The 21,646-nt window shown below is 37.4% G+C and overlaps 1 protein-coding gene across 5 annotated transcripts in view; it reads left to right on the forward strand.

The window, feature by feature from the left end:
* Nucleotides 1-21,646, forward strand: part of cacna1c (calcium channel, voltage-dependent, L type, alpha 1C subunit) — a 285,780-nt gene that overhangs the window by 227,041 nt on the left and 37,093 nt on the right. For all 5 annotated transcript variants that reach the window (XM_041781270.1, XM_041781272.1, XM_041781269.1 and 2 more), the window contains 17 exons: nt 284-485; nt 737-857; nt 1,242-1,356; nt 3,002-3,119; nt 3,217-3,286; nt 3,579-3,711; nt 3,847-3,976; nt 7,126-7,185; nt 7,531-7,637; nt 12,057-12,144; nt 12,230-12,337; nt 12,465-12,517; nt 12,617-12,763; nt 12,929-13,130; nt 14,955-15,113; nt 15,200-15,310; nt 18,143-18,226. In XM_041781270.1, coding sequence (XP_041637204.1) covers nt 284-485; nt 737-857; nt 1,242-1,356; nt 3,002-3,119; nt 3,217-3,286; nt 3,579-3,711; nt 3,847-3,976; nt 7,126-7,185; nt 7,531-7,637; nt 12,057-12,144; nt 12,230-12,337; nt 12,465-12,517; nt 12,617-12,763; nt 12,929-13,130; nt 14,955-15,113; nt 15,200-15,310; nt 18,143-18,226 — 2,008 coding nt within the window. The remainder of the gene's footprint in view (nt 1-283; nt 486-736; nt 858-1,241; nt 1,357-3,001; nt 3,120-3,216; nt 3,287-3,578; nt 3,712-3,846; nt 3,977-7,125; nt 7,186-7,530; nt 7,638-12,056; nt 12,145-12,229; nt 12,338-12,464; nt 12,518-12,616; nt 12,764-12,928; nt 13,131-14,954; nt 15,114-15,199; nt 15,311-18,142; nt 18,227-21,646) is intronic.

Genomic DNA, 21,646 nt, shown 5'->3' on the forward strand with positions numbered 1-21,646 from the left:
CAGCTATTGAATTAAGTTATTCTGACAGAGTGTCTCCTTCCTTTCACAAAAAAACAAATGCACACGCATTTGAAAGTCACCTAATACAGTTCCCGGCAGTGAAAGACAATCACAACTATTGTGTTACCAAATATCCTCAGGATGTATCATCCTGCACTCAATAGACAGGAAACAGAGAAGACAAACTGAGAAGCTAGGTCAGAAATAGTGATACATTTGTAAGAAATAACTTGATTTATGTTCCTCTGTTTTTGCTGACATTAACTGGACATCTCTCCCTCAGATACTGGAACTCCCTCTCAAACTTGGTGGCCTCCCTGCTAAACTCAGTCCGCTCCATCGCTTCTCTGTTGCTCCTGCTGTTCCTCTTCATCATCATCTTCTCCCTTCTCGGCATGCAGCTGTTTGGGGGGAAATTCAACTTTGATGAGACCCGACGCAGCACCTTTGACAATTTCCCCCAGTCTCTGCTCACTGTGTTTCAGGTAATGATACGAAAACATACCATATGATGCAATATGATACCATAAAAATCACCATGTGAACAGAAAACCGCATACATATTTTGAACCGTTGCTGTCACCATTTGTAAGGCTTAAAGCATTTTAAGTTTTCCAGGAATCTAAGTTAGATTGTATGTAATAATAATGTCACTCTGGGGCACTTCTTTCTAATGAATCACTTATTGCTAAGGTTTTGTTTAAGCAAATGACATTTCATCTTTTTTTTCCCACAGATCCTGACAGGAGAGGACTGGAACTCTGTGATGTATGATGGAATTATGGCATATGGTGGGCCATCCTTTCCTGGCATGCTCGTCTGCATCTATTTCATCATCCTCTTCATCTGTGGAAACTGTATCCTGCTTCAACTGAGGCATACTTAAAGAAAAGACTTCATAGCAGTTTTCATAGTTGGAATCTGAATAGAACTTGAGGAGTATGGGTGATGAGTAAAAAGTGTGGAGGAAAGATTGACGGACCAGATTGTTTTCTTTTTCTGTTAAATTTGATTGTATCAAATGGAAAACTGTCTTATTGTTATAGGAATCCAATCCAGTCCCCTTATTGATGTGTGCTTTCACACTTTTTTCATCAGAATACATTTCCATTAGAATGAAGCATCTCTTAAATGCAGCAGGGTTACCAGTGGTTCACTTAGCCTACCAGGATTGTTTGCATCCAGCAGCAATGATACTCTAAAGGGTCAGCATCATCCTTAACATCCACCCCTCTGATCAGATATCCTGCTAAATGTCTTCTTGGCCATTGCTGTGGACAATCTGGCAGATGCTGAGAGCCTGACGTCGGCGCAGAAAGAAGAGGAGGAGGAGAAGGAGAGGAAGAAACTGGCCAGGTAAAGCAGAAGTTAGTTAAGACAGTTTGACAGCAAAGCTGAAAACAATGAAGAGAGGATGAGAGAGTTTGACCAACTAAATCAAGAGAGAAATTTAGCTTACAACAACCAAGTTAGTCAGAAATGTCCTGAGGCATTTAAGGATGCTGATACTGTAGTGCTGAAATCAAAGCACTAAAAATGCTTAACAATTAGAACATGAGCTTAAAGCTTTTTAAAGCAGGCTGACATTTGCTTGCTTTGCTTTCTGTCTGAAGTAATTTTATTGGGTAATTTTAGCATGGCATTGCCTACAAAGGTCATTTGTCAGCAAAGATAATGCTAGACTTTTGCAGCTGAGGGAGTTTACTCAGTGGCACAGCTTATGAAATGTCTACTTTTTGGATGCCACCTGTATTGATCTGAAAGACAGGGTAATGGAAAACCACCTTCTAAAATACAGTGTAATGGAAAGCCCCCTCTTTGGTTCAATTATAATAACACTCCTTTCAGCTGAAACAGAACAGTGTTAAGTTTGTTCTAGTAGTGATAATTGACATGTGATTCATGCAAACTATAAGGTTAACATGCAGGTGCATCAAAAGATTAGAATATTGTGGAAAAGTTCAGTATCTCCTGTCAGTTAAGTGGATATTTCTATATATTTTAGATCCATGTGGTCCTGAGAAGAGCTGTAATTAGCTAGTAAATTCAAAATACCTGCGAAGGTTTCTCTCACTCTGGAGCAGTACACACAACCACAATCATGGAGAAGACTGCTGACTTAACAAATGTACAAAAGACAATCATTGACACCTTCCACAGGGAGGGTAAGCCACAGAAGGTGATTGCTGAAAGGGCAGGCTGTTCTCAGAGTGCTGTATCAAAGCATATTCATGAAAAGTTAATTGGAAAGAAATGTCCGGAAAAAAAAAAGTTGAACACGTAACAGGGATAACTGCAGCCTTGAGAGGATTGTCAAACAAGAACTTTGGGGAGCGTCACAAGGAGTGGCCTATGACTGGAGTCAGTGCATCAAGAGCCACTACAGGCAGACATGCATATGAAATAGGCTGAAATTGTTCCTGTCAGGTTAATCCTGAACCAGAGACAGCGTCAGAATCCTCTTACCTGGGCTAAGGAACCAAGGAACTGTACGGTTCCTCAGAGATTTAAACTCTTTTTTTTCAAACTCATGCTTCTACCTGTTGACATGCTTTTTAGAGCTGCTGATTTCCTTTTCCTGCAGGGCTTGTCACCTGCCCACAGTGAAGCCAAACTACTAGTAACTGGTTTTCTGACCATGGTATTACTGTGTTTTACTGGCCGGCCTGATTCGAAAACTGCTATTAAAGCAACCTGGGCTTCGTAACACCTTAGTAGTTCCAAATACTTATTGCCTCCATGCCATATGATATTGATGTAGTAATTTGTGCAAAAGGAGCCCTGACCAAGTAATTATCAAAATAAAAACAAAAAAAGATCAAAATATTTAACTTTCTGTGTTTCAAATCTAGAATGTAATGTATGAAGTTGTCGTTTTTGAAGTAATTAATGGGAAAAATGACGTGTTTTCAAAGTGCTCACCTTTTTTGAGATGCACTTGACACAAGACACAAGGGAAGGATGCTGGAATGAGGATTATCATCTCTCTCTCATTTTTTAGGTTGGCCAGTCCAGAGAAGCGTCATGATAATGAGAAGCCACCTCTGGAGGAGGAGAAGAAGGAGAAGATAGAGCTGAAGTCTATCACTTCTGATGGAGAGACTAACACTGCTACTAAGGTACATAGAGAAAAACGTATTCACTAAAAGATCAGTAACTAAGGGTGTTTAGAGTCAAAGAATTCAAAGAAATTATTTCTTTGCTCTTTTACTACAGATAAACATGGATGACTACTGTGGAGATGAGAGTGAAGAGAAGAACCCATATCCTGCCAATGATTACATAGGTAATCTATACTGTAATAACCAAAATAAATCACATCTGACACAATAGTTTGCATCCTGTATATAGTAAGACTTTGGCACATTTTTCAGGTAAACTTTTTTTTTTTTCCATTTAGCATAATTCTGTATGGCCTACTTTTGTCATTTCAGTTTTCTGAGCTTCATCTAAGGCGCCTACCATTTATAAAAACTCTGCCTCTTCTACTTTCTGTCATCACCTTATTTCCGATCCTTTACCTCTGCATCTCTCCTCTCACTATTTTTGTCTCTTTTCCCTTTCTTTCCTCTTATCAGGCGATGACGATGATGATGAACCAGAGATGCCAGTGGGCCCAAGGCCAAGGCCACTCTCCGACATTCAGCTGAAGGAGAAGGCTGTTCCCATGCCCGAGGCTCGCGCTTTCTTCGTCTTTAGTCACACCAACAAGTAAGATGATGCTGTCCCTCTTTCTCCGTATCCTCTGTCTCTTGCAATATTTAAGAAGTTTTTGTTTTTGTAACTCGAGCTTCAAATATGATTTACTCATGCTCACTCTCTCTGCCACCTATTCTTTCACTTCAGATTCAGGGTCCTGTGCCATAAGATCGTCAATCACAACATCTTCACCAACCTCATCCTCTTCTTCATCCTGCTCAGCAGCATCAGTCTGGCAGCAGAAGACCCAGTCAAGAACGACTCTTTTAGAAACCAGGTAACAAGCAAAATTATCAACATTTATCAGAGTGTAAATGCTGTCTAAGCAGGTTTAGATGCAAACATGAAGCCACAGACTGCAGCAAAAACTGCAGTCATCATTAGCTGCCCACACGCATTTAGTCTGTGCTAAATGGATTATAGCCGACAGCAACATATAGAGGAACCAGGGCTGATTTTGACTGGCCTGTTACACTTAATGAGATTTCCTCCAGAGTACTGCAACTGTGATTAACTTCATGTTCAGAAGATATGAAAAGCCTGTTAAGTTTTATTCCCTCAATTTAACTCTTTATTTTTAGCAAAACAGGCAACTAAGTCTTTTTAAGTTAATCTTGTGCTAAGGAATAACACAAGTTTCCCTGATTAGAATGAAAAAGTGTTTAAGTATAACATATGCTGTTTAATTATTTGTACATAAAAGCAGAGACTGTTTATTCAGCCTCAGTCCAACTCTAAATCTCTTAAAACATGGGCTGTTTTTGTTTTTGAAAGATTTCTGTGCTGTGTTTACTGTATATAGAACCCCATATTGTTTATATGTTAATGCTGCTGAGTACAGTAACTAAAAATTAAGACTATGATGTTACAATGTTACAATGTCATTTAGCAGACACTTTTATCCAAAGCAACGTACATTCGAGAGCAAGAACAACACAAGCAAAGATCTAGACAAGAAGAAACAGTAAGTGCCACAAAGTGCTTCAAGTCCAATTGGACACAGGTGCTGCCATGCAGTGTTAAAGGCAAAGCACATAATGTATGCAAGTTTTTTTTGTTGTTGTTTTTTTTTTTTTTATTAACATCAACATTGAAACAACCAAAATGTGAGCCCTCTCATGATCATGATCCATTGAATTGTCTTCACAACAACTAATGACCAAAGTACCAAGTGCTTGGGTCACTCACAAAGAGCTGGGCAAAAAAATCCCAGAAGTAGTTGGAAGACTTATTCTACCAGTGGGGACAGCAGTGGAGAATACTCTAGCTAAGTGAATAGTGTTCTCTAAAGAGCTGGCATCTTTAGCTTTCTCTTGAAAGTAGAGAGGGACTCTGCGGATCGAATGGAGTTGGGTAATTCATTCCACTATTTAGAAACAACAGAAGAAAAGAGTCGAGCAAGTGACTTAGGAGCCTGATGTGCTGGAAGGTGCCTTTCACTGGCTGAGCGTAGTGGGCGAGAAGGAGTGTAGACCTGAACGAGGGACTCCAGGTAAACAGGAGCAGTTTTGGTTACTGCTTTGTAAGCAGTGATTAGAGTTTTGAATTTAATGCAAGCCGCAACTGGGAGCCATTGTAGAGAGATGAACACAGGAATGACATGAGCTCTCTTGGGTTGGTTGAAGACCAGACGTGCTGCTGCATTCTGGGTCATCTGCAGAGGTTTAACTGTGCATGCAGGGAGTCCTGCCAGTAATGACCTGCAGTAGTCAATGTGATATTACAAGACCCTGTACCAGGAGCTGTGTTGCATGCTCTGTCAAGTAGGGTCTTATCCTCTTGATGTTATAAAGGGCAAATCGGCAGGACCGAGAAATCGAGGCAACATGAACCTTGAAGGTTAGCTGGTCATCAATCATGACACCCAGATTTCAGGCAGACTTAGTGGGCATGAGATTATTTGATCCAAGCTGGGTATGAGCTGCAGTATAATGTAAAGATGACATTTTGTTTGTAATGTATCCACTTTTTGTTTTGTTTCTTCTCTCAGTGAGCGAGACAACCACCTGAGGGCTTAAAAAGATCTGCTTTGTTGTAAAATAGTCCACCTTAATTAACCTTGGTGAAGCATTAATGAAATAACACATCCTGTTTGTTAGCTTCTGCTTGGTATTTTGGGTCTATTGAAGTCAAATCAGAATGTATTATCCTCCAAGCTGAACCTCATTATAATTTCAGTGTATTGTTGAGTCATCTAAGAATATCCTACAGTCACTCATACATCTGTTAAGCATTAAACCACTGATACTCTCTACTTTTAGCTGTATAAACCTGTGCATATCAATGGAGAAAATAGAAATGCATGTGAAACATAGCTGATTTGGACGTCAGAGAACTTGGGGTTTTTACAGACTTGTTTTTAAGGCATTGTACAACATTAGTTTCATTTACAACTTGTCATATTTAACAATGGTAGGTGACACAACAGACAACTTAATATAATCCCCATGTTTCCTGGTTAATTAAATCTCCTGAATGCTTGTATCCTGTGGTAATACAGTAAAATATGTTGTGTAAGACACTTTTAACTCAGAATATCTCCTACTAAAAATTAGCTGTTAATTAAGGATATACTGGTGCAATCAGTATACCAGGATAAAGTGACCATGCCAGCGAGGATTAGCGCTACTTTGCAACACTGTTGCAATAGAGCAGTGTTGGGGAAGGGTTAAACCTTTGAAAAAATTCATAGTGGAAGATTGGCTGGAATCTGTCGGTCACATTCATCACGGTTCAGTCAGAGCAACAAAATATATGGCGTTGTAGGCGTCTCCAGCCCAGAGAGTAAACGACATAACATAGGCTCAACAGGTAACTGCTATCCTTGTTTACCATCAGTGGAGCCAGTTGGTAATTTAAACTCAGGCTGAAGCTGGTCAGGAGAACAGAAAACCACAGAGAAACGCTTTAAGTACAGTTCTTTGCTCTTATTGAAAAGTAAGAACATTATCCTTTTCTGATAAAACTGCCGCTATAGCTACATCAACGCTAACTGCTTTGTTAACCAGTCCAAATTGTTTACAAAGTTTACAAAGCTTGTAGCTTGAAACTTTTAAAGATGAATCTGCCTGGTGACAGATGTGGAATCTAGCCAATCCATTGGCTTTGTAGAGTTACCATTATCATGCATTTAAAGAAAACCAAGGTGTGCTGATGAGTAAGTAACACTTGTGCAGCGCTAGTAGAGCTACTTGCTGTCTGTCTGTCAACTTCACATCAGTCACCACAGGCTGAGAGCTGAACAACTGTGTGATAAATAGCAAAGGTTCAAACTCTTGATTGGTTTTAACCCACTGGTGGGGGCCCTAATAGACACTGCGGATTGTATACCAATGCAACCGTATCGCCCAGATTTTATTTCATAGTGCATTAAAGTCAAAGATTTTAGTCACCATAGATATAAATGAGGATCTTGTTGTGTTTCAGATCCTGGGCTATGCAGACCATGTCTTCACTGGACTCTTCACCATAGAGATCATCCTTAAGGTAGAATTTAATGTAGAGTATGTAGAATAATTTGGCCTTTGTGAGTTAACTCTCTTTCATAAGATCTCATTCTTTTAGACATTTTCCAGTTGTACATTAACACCAGGTCCTAAAGTTTTGATATTTTGCTATGCAGACAACATAGTTGATGTTTGTTTCAGCCTGTTGAGGAGAGTGAAGAACAGTGCAGAGTTGACTTTCACATAACTTTAAGCATGTTTACTTTGGGGTAAATCCTTCCTTAAAGAAAGTTTAGAAAGAGCAGCTTTTGCAGGTACATATTCCCCCTGTGGATTACTGTTGTGTGACTTAATCCTTCTTTTAAACTGAACTTCTACCCGACAGATGACAGCATATGGAGCCTTTCTCCATAAAGGTTCATTCTGCAGAAACTATTTCAATATTCTGGACTTGGTGGTGGTCAGCGTGTCCCTCATCTCCTCTGGAATACAGTAAGTCAATTATTTTTTTCTGCTGCATGTTTTATTTGTTCTTGTACTGTTTTTATAAAAAGAAAAGACAGCTGATATCAGCATTATTTGGCAATAAGTTCCAGCAACATTGACATGAATCTTACAATATCATCAGCGTACATGTGTGTTATAAGAAGTTGAAATACTGGACTAGTCAGCCAGATAATGACTAGTGTATGAGATCCTTGTCCAATCATAGAAATCACAAATTAACTTGTTAGGTAGCTAAGTGAGGACACCGTTTTCATTTGTAAGTTGCCTCGTGCTTCACACTTCTCTCTCTCCTCTCTCAACTTTACACTTCATTACTCCCAATCTCTCTCTCCCTCCTTTTCTCTCTCTCTCTCTTTCTTTCTCTCTCTTTGTGATGTTTATTAAAAATGTGCTCTGCTTCTTATAGCAAATAACTCCTTGAACGCTGCAATATCTCTGATGTTTAATATGCTATGCTACACTCTCTGTCTCTAATGCTTAATAGTCTAGACTTCTCGAAGTAAGTCCACATTAGTCCGTATTAATAACCCCCTTAACAGACCTTCACCCTTAATGTGTAAAACTGTCACTCTTTTGATTTGGTATTTCTATGATCTTGGAGAGTTGAGTCGAAGCTTCATTTAAAGCAAGAAAAAGGAAAATAAGACACTAATCTGATGTTATCAAATGGGATTTAGTGGGCAGTTAAAGGGATTACATAGTATTGATAATGCATGAATGCATTGTATGCTTTTGCATTTAATGCATGCTGAAATGCCTCCTTTTGGGCAACATATTTTAAGATAAAAGAACATTTTGATATCATGAGTCTTCTAATTGTATTGTGTACACCAAATTAAGTATAAGTCAGCAAGTTTGCTATTTATTCTTCAGATATTTTCAATTTGTTTGCAGTTCATACACTGATCTATTAATTGCACAAACTCTCCCAGGTTATAGAAATGATACCTGAATGCTCAAACTCCGTGGTTTTTCCTGTTAAAAGTAGTTTGTGTGTGGGATTTGTCTTGAATATATCACTGTCAAATTGATTGTGATGGTGCTCCAGTCAGAAGGTTTACTTTTCTTTTCCCTTGATACCATTTTGCTAACAATAATAGCTTAATGATGTAGTGTCTCTTGGGGATTTACTGTATCTGTAGTTACTTTAGAAGGAAAGAAACAGGCCATGGTGTGCAACTGTCCTGCATCATTTAAAGTCTCATAATATTGTTTAGGGGCAGCTTTATGGCATTCGTTCTGAAAGGCATATGCTCTATTCATTTCTAACTTTTACCACAGCCCATGAAAACAGAGCAGAGGGAGAGATCTTGCAGCTTAAATAGACCCCCGAACTGGGGCGATGTTTGTCAAGTGTTGGATAATATTGCATGCCAGGTGTGAAATCAGCACAGCTAGAGTTGTTTGCCTTTCTGGGTAAACTAGTTAGAAAAAAAGCTGTTTTAATTATGTTAAAGGTACATTATTCTTCTAAGCCCAGAGCATCACTGCTACTGTATATTTGTTTCATATTGCTGCAATATTACAGAGCTAATGTACAATTAGTTTAGATTGATTATTCCTGGAAATCATCATCACAGCTGGTTTGACTGTTATGTTACTGACAACATCTCACTGTACATAAACTACCTTTAACCCCCCTAAAACTTGACCTTCCTGTGTAAAAAGTTGCACAACGCGTCTTCTGCTCACTTCCTTTGTAAAAATCGCCACAAAGTAACTTCACTCCTTTTAAATCACTCCTTTACCCATCCAAAAGTCACTCCCTTTAAAGAATACATTGACATTTTGAACATGCTTTCTTCTTTCTTCTTTTGTCGACTTCAGGAAAAGGTTTTTGCATTTATTCTTCAGTTAACTGAACATTTGTTTAGCTTTCCATGCTAAACTCATAAATGTAAAAGATACTATCAAACTAGGATTTTAGCATTTTAAATACCTATTTAAGAAAAGTGATAATCATGCACTGGAGGCCATGTTCAGGTTACTGAAGGATTAATGTTGAAGCTTTTTCCAAGTATTTATCATAAAATTCAAAATGTCAAGGTATTCGTTAGATTCTTTTGGTTAGTATGTAAAACTTTTCTTTTTATCCACCCTTCTTTGAAAGGTCACAGTGTTAGACCTTTGGCTTGAACTGACACTCTCTTACAGCACAGTAACACCCTTTTTGCCTGTAAATGTCTGTGTGTGTTTGTGTGGGTTTATCTGTGCTGTATTTGTGTTTGTTCATTTAACTTATATTTATGTGTGTATTGTGCTGTGATTCATGCCCATGTTTAATCATTTTATACTGTCCATTATTTATTATTTTTCCACTTAGATTAAGCTTATAGATATAAGAAAAATAAATTATAAAGGTGGATGTGTTTTATAGCTTTAAGTATTAAGTCTTCAAATGGTATGTTTTTGCAGATAAACATATGTTATTGCTAGTGCTGCCAAGGAATTTAAAACAAATATTTTTAAAATTACACAAGGTAATAAATTCTACATATGTGCTGTCAGGTGATTCAAACAATTTATCTAATTAACTATAGATTTTTGTGATTAATTGATCGCTTTTAATCGCATGCATCAGATAAAACGATAAGAATGCATCACGGGTAGATTTACTGTATAATGCTGTTTTGTATAATTATATATTTCTGCTGTCAAGCTATTCAGACAATTAATCTAATTAATTACAAATTTTGTGATTAATTAATCTGGTAAATTTACTTTATAATCATGTTTCTAAATGGTTATAAAATTAAATAAATCATTGCTTTATTGTGATTACAAAAAATCTAATTAATTGCAAATTTTTGAGTACTTAATCGTGATTAATTACATGTTTCAGTGATAAGGTTGGGAATGCATTACCGGTAGATTTACTGTATAGTTTTGTTTCTTAATGGTTTTATTTATATATTTCAGCCTGTCATGAAAATAAAAACATTACTCTAATTTATTAAAGGTTTGGTGATTAATTAATTGTGATTAATTGCATATATTCGTAATATGAGTGGGACTGCATTACAGGTAGTTTTACTGCATAACCCCTTTTGCAATGGGTTATATATAAAATACTGCTTCAAGCTATTTAAAAAATGGTTTAATGGCAGGTCTTTTGATTAATTAATGATGATTAATTGCATGTAGTAATAATGTCAGTAAGACTGCATTACATGTCAGTTTACCGTATAATGCTGTTCACAAGTGTTCACTTAAAGTGCTTAAAAATACATACGTCTTCATTAATACTGTCAATAGATTTGAAAAAAAAAATCATCTAAATAATAACAGATTTTGTGATTGATTAATAACAATTAATCACATGTATTGGTAATAAGAGTACAACTGCACTACAGGTAGATTTACAGTAAAATCCTCATTATGAATAGTTATATATTTTAATTTTTCCTGTATTTATTTATTTTTTTAATCTATATAATTAAAGGCTTTGACAACAGGTTTTGGTTGATTAATCGCAATTAACTGCAGGTTTTTTTGGTATGCGTAAGACTGCATTACAGGTGAATTCACTGTATAATTGTGTTTGTCAATGGTCAATGGTGATATATATAAATTTTAATTTAAATTTATGTAATGTATAATACATTGTTGCTTGTATGTTACTCTGGCTTTCACATTATTAAGAGTAAATCCACAATTTACTGTATCTGATCTGCTTCCAGTGCTTACCGAATGTGGCAAGGCAAATCAAGGTTAGGTGTGCCGTGGGAAAAAACCCTGTGTTACTAACTATAAAACAACTAAAGTTACTTCAACACGCATTAATGAGACTATTTTGCATCGATATGAACCTAGTGTGCCTTTGGATTTCGGCTTGATCTTAGGTGTGTCTTGAGCAAATACGGTAAAGTGTGAAAACCACTGCTCTATCGACACTTGATATTCCCCCTACTCCCCTCCCCCACTTACGTACTTACATGCAGGAAGCCTCTTGTTAGTGGCATCATAAAGTTTGTAATGGAAGGATATGCTTGTGAGCAGCATCAAACCTTTGATGGGTTTTAAAGCATCAAAAAACATGAGTAAACTTTTTAACTTTGTCTTAAATTAATTGAAATTAACACATTATTTTGACAGCACTTCTTATTAACCTTTTCATGCCCAACTTAACACTATCTGAGGAGAATTTTAGTTTTCCAACTAGCCTAAACATTTTAAGGATTATTTTCTATCATCAGACGTGATTTGGCTTAAGTTGTTAATCTTTTATGTCCTTATCCCGTGTTTTCAGTTGTCTCCACAGTTTCTTTGACCCCTGATTTAGTGTGTATTACCAAATTTAAACACAGATGCTAATGGAAGCACCCTTGGATGTGTGTTGTTCCAGTCTTGCAAAGTAAAAAGTGTGTTTGTGTTGATGACAGATTAATTCCCTGTGTGTTTCAGGTCCAGTGCGATTAATGTGGTGAAGATCCTGAGGGTGCTGAGAGTGCTCAGACCGCTGAGGGCTATCAACAGAGCCAAGGGCCTGAAGGTGAGAGCACTCACACGTTTAATAAAAACACATAATAGACACTTTTGAACAAGATAAACTGACTGTGATATCTGTGGTTTTTCAGCATGTGGTGCAGTGCGTGTTTGTGGCCATCAGGACCATTGGCAACATTGTCATTGTCACCACATTGCTGCAGTTCATGTTTGCCTGCATTGGAGTGCAACTCTTCAAGGTAGGGACAAGAGGAGGAGAAGACAAAGTTTTTTCTTTGACTTGTGCGCAGGCCTCGTGAATGTCTACAGAGATAATGTCACAATAGTTTTTATTTTTTCAAGACTGACTCGATGTTTTTCCATCAGGGCAAATTCTTCTTCTGTTCCGACAGCTCAAAACAAACTGAGGCAGAATGCAAGTAAGAGATCCCTCCTGCCTGCTCACATATAGTTATTATTTCTCAGTTATAAGTACTTTAAAAGCACATGAATGTGTCTGTGTCTGCTTGTGTTCACAGGGGTTTCTACATTATGTATAAGGACGGTGATGTGGGGAAGCCTGAGCGAGCCCATAGGGTGTGGGAGAACAGTGACTTTAACTTTGATGATGTCCTGCAAGGCATGATGGCTCTGTTCGCTGTGTCTACCTTCGAGGGCTGGCCAGGGTGAGTGTCTGCAATCATACAAACATACCTGTTGTTGTCTGTTTATAGAATTTTAACCTATTACATCTGCAAATTCACACTTTTTACTCAAGTTTTCAGAGAGTTTGAAGCCTTTAGTCTTCTCCTCTTATTGTCCTGCATGATTTGTCTCCCTCTGTTTTTCAGATTACTGTACAAGGCCATAGACTCTCATGCTGAGGATGTTGGGCCCATCTACAACTACCGCGTTGTCATCTCCATCTTCTTCATCATCTACATCATCATCATTGCCTTCTTCATGATGAACATCTTCGTTGGTTTTGTCATCGTCACATTCCAGGAGCAAGGAGAGCAGGAGTATAAGAACTGTGAGCTGGACAAGAACCAGGTAATGTTTCTGCCTGTTTCCAAGGTTGCCCATAAGAGGGGATAAAAGGGAGAGCTTTCCAGAGACGGGTTTGATGTGGGGGGGCCATAGAGGTCAGCAAAGTCATGGTCCATAGAAAAGTTAAGCTGTGATAACTATATTTGAATAATAACCACTCTTAGCAAAACAAGAAAAAATGAATTTTATTTATTCATGCTGTAGGATAATTTTGCCTTTATCAAAAGTAAACCCCTTTTTCTTGAAGCAGAATTACCTTTTTTTGCTAATGTTAACAATTTGGATGGCATATTGACTGAAACATTTGGGAAGTAATGTCTGACTTCATAGCTAAGCCATGATCTGCACAAACATCAGGGTGCAAGAGAAAAAAATAGAAAAAAAAAAAAAAGAAATTGAAGGGGAAAATAATGAAAAAAGTTGCTAAAAAAAGGCAAAAATTGGGGGAAAAAAAGATTAAAAATGGCAAAAATTGGCTGTCAGAAGGTGGTATAAAGTGGTTACAGAGAGATACAATTAGGTTAAAGAGGACAAATTGAGACATCAACTGCAGAAATGGGTCAATTCAGGCAAAATGAAAAATGGAAAAGTGGTTAAAAAGTAGCAAAAATTGGTTTAAAGAGGCAACAATAGGAATATAGCTGCTGATTGATTATAAAGGCAAAAGGGGCAAAAGATTGTTTAAAATTGGCAACAACAAAGGTTGAAAGAGAAAAAAATGGCTTTAAAATGAAAAAGGTGGAAAAGAAGACAAAAATTGACTGTCAAAATGGTATAAAGTGGTTACAGAGAGGTGAAAACGGGTTAACAGAAGCAAAAATGAGATATCAACTGCAGAAATGGGTCAAAAAAAGGCAAAAATAGTTGGGAAAATGGTGAAAAGCTGTTAGAAAGTGTCAATAAATGGGTTTTTTAGAGGCAAGTGCAAAATTGTCAGAACAATTGTGAAGATCATTTAAAAAGTTGCAAAAATGGATTAATATTGGGAAAATACACGTTGAACGAGGCAAAAACTGCTTAAAAATTAAACAAAAATATGGGAAAACATGGCAGAAGAAGTGATTAAAAGGGGTTAAAAAGCAGTACTTATGGGTTATTTGAATAGCAAAACACAATAGCTTCACAGAATTTTCAGCTCCAAAGTGAAGTAACTCTTAGCACGGACGCTAGCACCAATGCTACTGATCAAACACACATACATGGACATCATCAATAGATCACAAATGGTGAGGGTCCTTCATTAGGTTTTTCAGGGGCCTAGTCAATTCTGTGGGCAGGACTGTCTGTTTCAACTTTTGCTGAATTTATATGAATAAAAGTGTAGTTTTATGCTTTTAGCTGCTACATAAACATGAAGTATGATCATAGAAGGTGGAAATTGACTGCTGCTCTGCCTGAAGTGGGAAAGTCATTTTGTCATTCAGGAGGCACAGGGGGAAGAGAATGGAGGCCATGCAGGCGGGTCGAGACATGGGAGGTTGTGGAGAGGCTGAACATGAGTTTAAGGGGGCTGAACTCCTTCAGGAGTGCAGCCAGGAAGGAGCTGCAGCACTTCAGACAGAGACTGAGACTAAAGCTAAAAGAAACAGCTAGGCCAAGTCCCTGCTGCTGCGTTCTGTGCGATGATTAAGAAACACACAGAGCAGTGAGGATGGAGGAGTAGCCTGCTGGAAAAAGACTTTTTTAGACTAAAGCAAAGCAAGGCTACAGTTTTCCTTCCATGGTAATTTGAGTTGAGAAAGATGCAGTAATGCAGAAAGACACAAAGATAAAATGGAAAAATATCTTGCTTTGTTTTTGCTTACATTGTGTCTGTGCTCATCACAGCGTCAGTGCGTGGAGTATGCTTTAAAGGCACGTCCACTGCGCCGCTACATCCCTAAGAATCCCTACCAATACAAGGTGTGGTATGTGGTCAACTCCACCTACTTTGAGTACCTGATGTTCACCCTCATCCTCCTCAACACTATCTGTCTGGCCATGCAGGTGAGTTTCTAACACAAATCGGGAAAACTTACAATCAACTTCTCTTTCTTTGTGAACATTCTTGAGTTTTCTCTGTATCTCTGCAGCATCATGGACAGACTAAAAATTTTAACGACGCCATGAACATCCTGAACATGCTCTTCACTGGGCTCTTCACTGTGGAGATGATCCTTAAACTGATTGCCTTCAAACCCAGGGTAGGTCCACTTCTATAGCTGCCGAGAAGAACAGCAGTATAGTGATTTAGATCAGGGCAGCATGGTGAATTATGTCTCCTGCATTCAGTAAGATAAGAAGTAAACAAATTTACAAATGTACCTATTAATATGAAAGTTTTATAATAGATTAAAAGAATAATACCAGTCAATACCACTGAACAATCTTATATGTTGGTGATCATTAGCTTCCAATCAGAAGATAAAAGAAAATAATCTTCAGTCATATTTTTATAGCAGAAGAAAGAGATCACTGTGTATATTGCACAAGTAATAATACTGTAATTGCCCATGTATTTGTGCACAATTTGCATGGTGTGCAGGATTTTCCTACATTATTTGGCAACAAAAAAATAAGAAATAACCAAATATTTGATGCCTCCAACTTCTGTTTTTGTTGTTGTGCTATTGAAACAGGTATTGATAACATCACATTTTGAGCAGTAATGATGTCAAGCAGCCCTAGAATAGAAAGGATATCCAAATGTATTTTACTCCTTCATTCACTGTTGTTGCTGTAACTGTTTACTGTTATTAAGCTGACATTTTTCCTAATCCCTGTGCGATTTCCTCCCAGTGATAATTATGACATCATCGAGTTCAAACTTGATTAGCGGACTGCTTCATGTGGTTTTTCATCTCGCTGCTCCCCTGTTGCTATGTAGCTGTGTGTGTTTATTGGTCCAATCACAAAACTTCCTGGTGCATCAGCTATTTAAACAGTAACAGATGGGAATTATCCACCCTGTTACAGCAGGGTAAGTGGAAAATCCTGGAGCAAAATCATAGCAAGACATGGTGTGATTTGATAATTTTCAGATGGAAGAATTATCTTCCACTTATTGAAGATTTTTTTTACAGATTATTTCTATCAAGGAGGATTCTTTAAAACTAAAGAGGGAATTAAAACACTTGCAGAGGGCAGTTTTTTGCTTTCATTAAGCAAATTTAGCAACAGTTCAAGGGTCAGTTTTCCACACTATTTCTATTTTTTCTTTGTTAACTACATTCTAGAAAAACACTTATGAACATCCACAATTTTAAAAGGAAAACACAGCATTTGGTGTCTTTTTAATTTAATGTAGACTTGTTTTTTTTACTAGAGTTATTAGTTAAAAGTTAGTTGTTAAAATCAATAAGTTCTTCTTTCATGTGCTTGAAATTTTATGATTTTTTTAAGATGAATGAGATGGATGACAGCTAGTTTCCCTTTGTAAATAAGTATGTGCTTGGATCATTAAGTCTAAGTAACGGTCTGCATGCCTTGCAGTATTTTCAGGCACAGGCAGCCCCAGTTGGATTTCAGCCTCCTCTCTGCACAGGACAACTTTTAAGGCTTGGGAATTGCTTTCATGCTGCACTGCATTATAAATGTAAAGTTATGTAATGGTGAAGTAAATTGCCAGATTTCTAATATCAGTTTTGAAGCTTCTTTTTCGTTCTGTGGAAATAGGTAACTCTGATTCTCTCTTCAATTCTAATTTTTACTCTTTATTTTATCTAAAAAGTGAATGTTTATAGTTAGTGCAGCATGGAGACATATTGCTAAACCTTACTGAATATTGCTCTTGGGTAGTTTGCTTGTGCATGACTTGTAACTTTTAGGTGTTCTTTGTTAGAACCAGAGTGATTTTAATGAACTTTTCCTTCATACAGCCACACAGAGAGGACCAGCTCTCAAACTCTTTTATTCTCAGATATTACAGCTGTGGGAGCAGCTCCAGGAGCGGGTTTTTGAAAAGTTGTTCTGTGTCTTTATGTATATAAACTTTGAACAGGTTTACTGAGCCCTCTTCATCTAAAGAGCTTCTGTGTCACTGTAACATTTTTACTGTATTTTCTAAATGTTTTGGAAGTTTTTTTAACATTTAATTTCATCAAATACACAATTTTTAAACTAACTCTGATATCACACAAAAAAAACCTGATTAAAAGGAACATGCAGTTCAGGGCAAAAAACAAACTTCCAGTGTTTGCATGAGGAGAACAGCTGTAGGTGAATTTTTACACAAGTTTTGGGGTTTTAAAATGATAAATCAGCTGTCAATGATAGATGAGGAAGCTTAAAATAGATCAGAGGGATATATCCTCTCACAGCATGCATCTGTGTCTGAATATTTAATATAGGTAATGGAGCGTGACTTGTTCGTGCATACTATTCAACTGTAAAGGAAGTTTAACACATAGTGACCTCACATCTCATTATCCTAATGGGGATCCTTCCTGTTCCCCTGACTCATTTTTTTCTTCCAATCCTGTTGCACAACAATGCTGCAAACATGGAAATGTTATTAGCCTCCCAAGCTTGCAATGATAAAATTCTGTCTGTGTAAGAGGAAAACAAACTCCTTTTTTCAGTCCATATAATATATTTTATTTCACCAGCTGAAATGTATTCTCTTTCTGCCTGAAGCTATGTGGATGTTTTTCATAAATACCCACTTTGTACCACTGCTGCTGATGAATTGCCAACAATAAGTTAAGTAAACACAGTGAGCTTTCAGTATAATCACTGCCACAGCTTTGCTGAATCGCCCCGAGATGCTTAAGTAACTGCTATCTAACACGCCATCACAAAATAGGCAGGAACTCCAGCTGCACTCGATGGAGCGATACTATGGAGGAAACAAATTGATTAGGTTCATTAGAATTAAAATTCCTTCATGAAGTGGGTCATTAGCTGATTTTATTCTTGTTTCCTCTGCACGACCTCATAGCACCATAATAGGGCTGCAAAGCAGCAGCAGATGTTGTTTTCCTTCTAACCTACCTTTCTTACCCTCCTCCTCCTCTTGCTCACCTCATCCTGTGTAGGGGTACTTTAGTGATCCCTGGAATGTGTTTGATTTCCTCATCGTAATTGGCAGCATAATAGACGTCATTCTCAGTGAGATCAACGTAAGTACGATGCCCTCTCTCCTTGTTTCTCCTTCCTCTCTCTGTCTGTTGCTTTTCCTCAATCTTTCATCTCCTCACACTCTCCTTTCCTTCTTACCTATCCCGTGTCATGCTATCTTTCCTACTTTTCCTCTTTCTTCCTCTCTTTCTCCATCCTTGACTCCAAGATGGCTGCTGCCAATCAGTGGAAGCCAACCACAAGTGTTCCTGAGTGAGACAATCTAAAGGCAGAGGGATCTCAGGCAGGGTTTAGCTTTGAATGCAAAGGGTTTCTGTGTTGCGGTCTCCAAGATGTTGTCTGGTTCTTGATTTTTTTTTCCCCTTCCTCACTTTTTGTCAGACCGTGACATGTCCTCAGGCCTGTTTCCTCCACTAACTGAACTAACTCACTGACCAATCATAAAACAACTTACACATCTTTTCATTTTTTAACTGCAGCAGCAGAGGTGTTTTTTTCAGTTGTGATTTTGTTGCAATTTGTTATTTACTGTTCTTGTTGTTGTACTTTCTTCACATGTACAAGCATGACCGATCGCCGCTGCTCCTCCTCTGCTGTCCATCTCTTTCAGACCTTTTTTTTTGCAGTTTAAATTCTGTTTATTCTATCCCTCCTCCAACTAAAAACTCCAATTTTCATGTATATAATCTTATTTTTTTCTCCTCTCTCTTTTCATTTCCATTCTTTCCATCTTTTTAAATGTTCTTATGTTCTGTCCTTTTCTTCTGTTGTTTTTTCTGTTCTTTCCACCCCTACGCAGCATTATTTTGTTGATGCATGGAACACATTTGATGCCTTGATAGTTGTGGGTAGCATTGTTGACATAGCGATCACTGAGGTTAACGTAAGTAGTCCAACTCCCTCCCTCCCTTTCCTGCATGCTCTGCACTGCCATTCCCCCACACACAAACAGACCGGGCGCTGATACCCATCTTGCATACTTTCAAATGATTAGAAAACTTCTGCTGAACCACAGTCGAACTTTAGAGACGACTGAATTATGGCGATGAAAGCAGCCAAATGTAGCACAATCAAAGCACATACACAAGTAACAAAAGTCATACATTTGAGCTTGGGAAGCTTTGTCCCTTGTTATATAAAAATAGATTTTGGACATGTTTATTTTGATTCACAGTGAGAATGCTGGGTGCAGCAGAGAGAACTTCCTCATGACTTCATGTTATTTACTACATGTTTATATTAATGGGCAAGTAGTTCTGCCCACGGCTGCAAATACAGCTTTTTTTTCTTGGTTTCAGCATTTTTTTGTGTAGATATTCTAATATTTGAAACTGCTTCAGATGGGTATTCATGCCTCGGTCCACTGAGCATCAATAGCATCAAAAAACTATTGCATTTGCCAATAGAAACTGTTGCATTGTCTCAGCACTTGGTTTGATTTTACATTCATTTGATCTTTCGTCATTGCCAAAGGGGACAGTGTCCATTCCCCTTGCATGATAGAAGCTGTATAGCATGACATGGATAAAGACGGCATATCCAGGACTGGCTTTTAGAGAATTTCAGAAAAAGAGGGATTTTCTGGAAAAGGAAGCAAATGCATAGTCTCATTTTTGAACAATGTTGTTTGACCCAAGGGTTATTTAACTCGCTCAATTCATAAATCACTGGAGAAACTTCACATTCAAATGAGAAAAATACAAGTTGCTACTGCCATTTTTTCGTCCGACAATAGCTATGTGCAGACATGGGGAACAATTTGATCCATAAATGGATTTACTCAGGCCCCGTGAAATTTATGTAGATGTATGTATGAATTCATTTATTATCGACATGAAGGGCCCTATGGTCAACAGTGGGGCTGAATGAAAATGAATAGCCCAAACACAAGTCAAATGTTGAGTGTCTATTGTATTTACACTTCAGGGATAATTGGTGCTTTATTCATGTGATATTCAAAGTGCTTTTTGGCAGGAAAATAGTATGAAAAGCATCCAAACTGTTGTGTGAGGCTGGACAGGAATCAACATTATTTAGCCTTGAAAGAGGAGAAGTTTTTAAAGTTAATGCTAATGTGCAAGGGAGGAAATGTGCACTATGATCAGACTAGCCAGAAAGGTGAATGTCACACAAAAATCTTTTATATTTTCAAGGAGCTTACCAATTGGTGATATTTGATGCCTGAGTTTTAGTGGGCACAACTTCAAAAGTCCCCAGACTGTAGATGAAGTGGAGACAGCTCTAAATGAGTCAAACATACAGTAACAGTTTTTCTACAAAGCAATGAACACATACATTATTTATTCTCCTTGTGGATCATCTTGTGAATAAAGTACTTTAAAGTAACTTGTAGACAGATTGTGTGGACACACATAGATAGATAGATAGATAGATAGATAGATAGATAGATAGATAGATAGATAGATAGATAGATAGATAGATAGATAGATAGATAGATAGATAGATAGAAATTTGTTTTGAATATGTAAAACAGAGTGCAGAGTGGTCATACAAAGAAAAAGAAAAAAATAAATAGATAACGCTCAAAGACAAAATTTAAAAAACAAAAACAAATAATAATTAGATAAATACAGTGCAATGCGAATGTCACATGCAGCAATTTCATTTACATATCCAAAAAGGAGTGGAAGGAAGTAAACACTTACATAATCACACCCCCTCTCCGTGGTTCACTAATTTGCTATTTCCAAAATTATAAATTCATTACAGATTTTTTTTCCTTTGTCAAATATATATCTATATGAATTTATGCTTGTATACACAAACCTATACAAACTGAATTGATTTTTCTAAATATTGAATCTGAAATATTAAATATTCAGTCCTTGCAATATCATCGACATAAACTTTACATTTTCATATAAACATACAAAAAAGGAAATTGAACATGGTGATAACTACAGTAACAACAACAATTATTACCACTGTTATCGTCACCATAAAGCAATGAAAATTATTATCTACTCCAGTTGTTCTCCAGTGGTGTAGCTTCAGGACCCACCACTGTCTCTTCAATGACAATGTGCTACATGACATGTGCTACATTGAAATTCAAAGCTGCCCACAAAAGAGTCAGCGTAGTTGACTCTAAAGTAAGACTCACATCTGAAAAGTTGAATTACTAATCATTGTAAAGGATATTGGATTGGCCACTCAGGTGGCCAGGTAGATCCACTAACCTCCTGAAATCAACCCTCAGTTGTAGATTGTTGCTTCTTGATTTAATGACCAAATGTTTAACTGTAAGATTGTGCAACAACAATGATTTTTATGAAAAAATGTTTCACTTTCTTAAGAAGAAAAGCTTTATTGCTTTTTTAAGGGAGCAGTGTGTGAATAATGATGGTTTTGGAAGGTGGATTTTGGCTTTTAGACAGAGACCAGCTAGCATCCTTTATCAACTTCCAGTCACTATGCTAAGCTAAGCGAGCCATAGCATG

Source organism: Cheilinus undulatus, linkage group 23, assembly GCF_018320785.1.
Source record: "Cheilinus undulatus linkage group 23, ASM1832078v1, whole genome shotgun sequence".
NCBI lineage: Eukaryota > Metazoa > Chordata > Actinopteri > Labriformes > Labridae > Cheilinus > Cheilinus undulatus.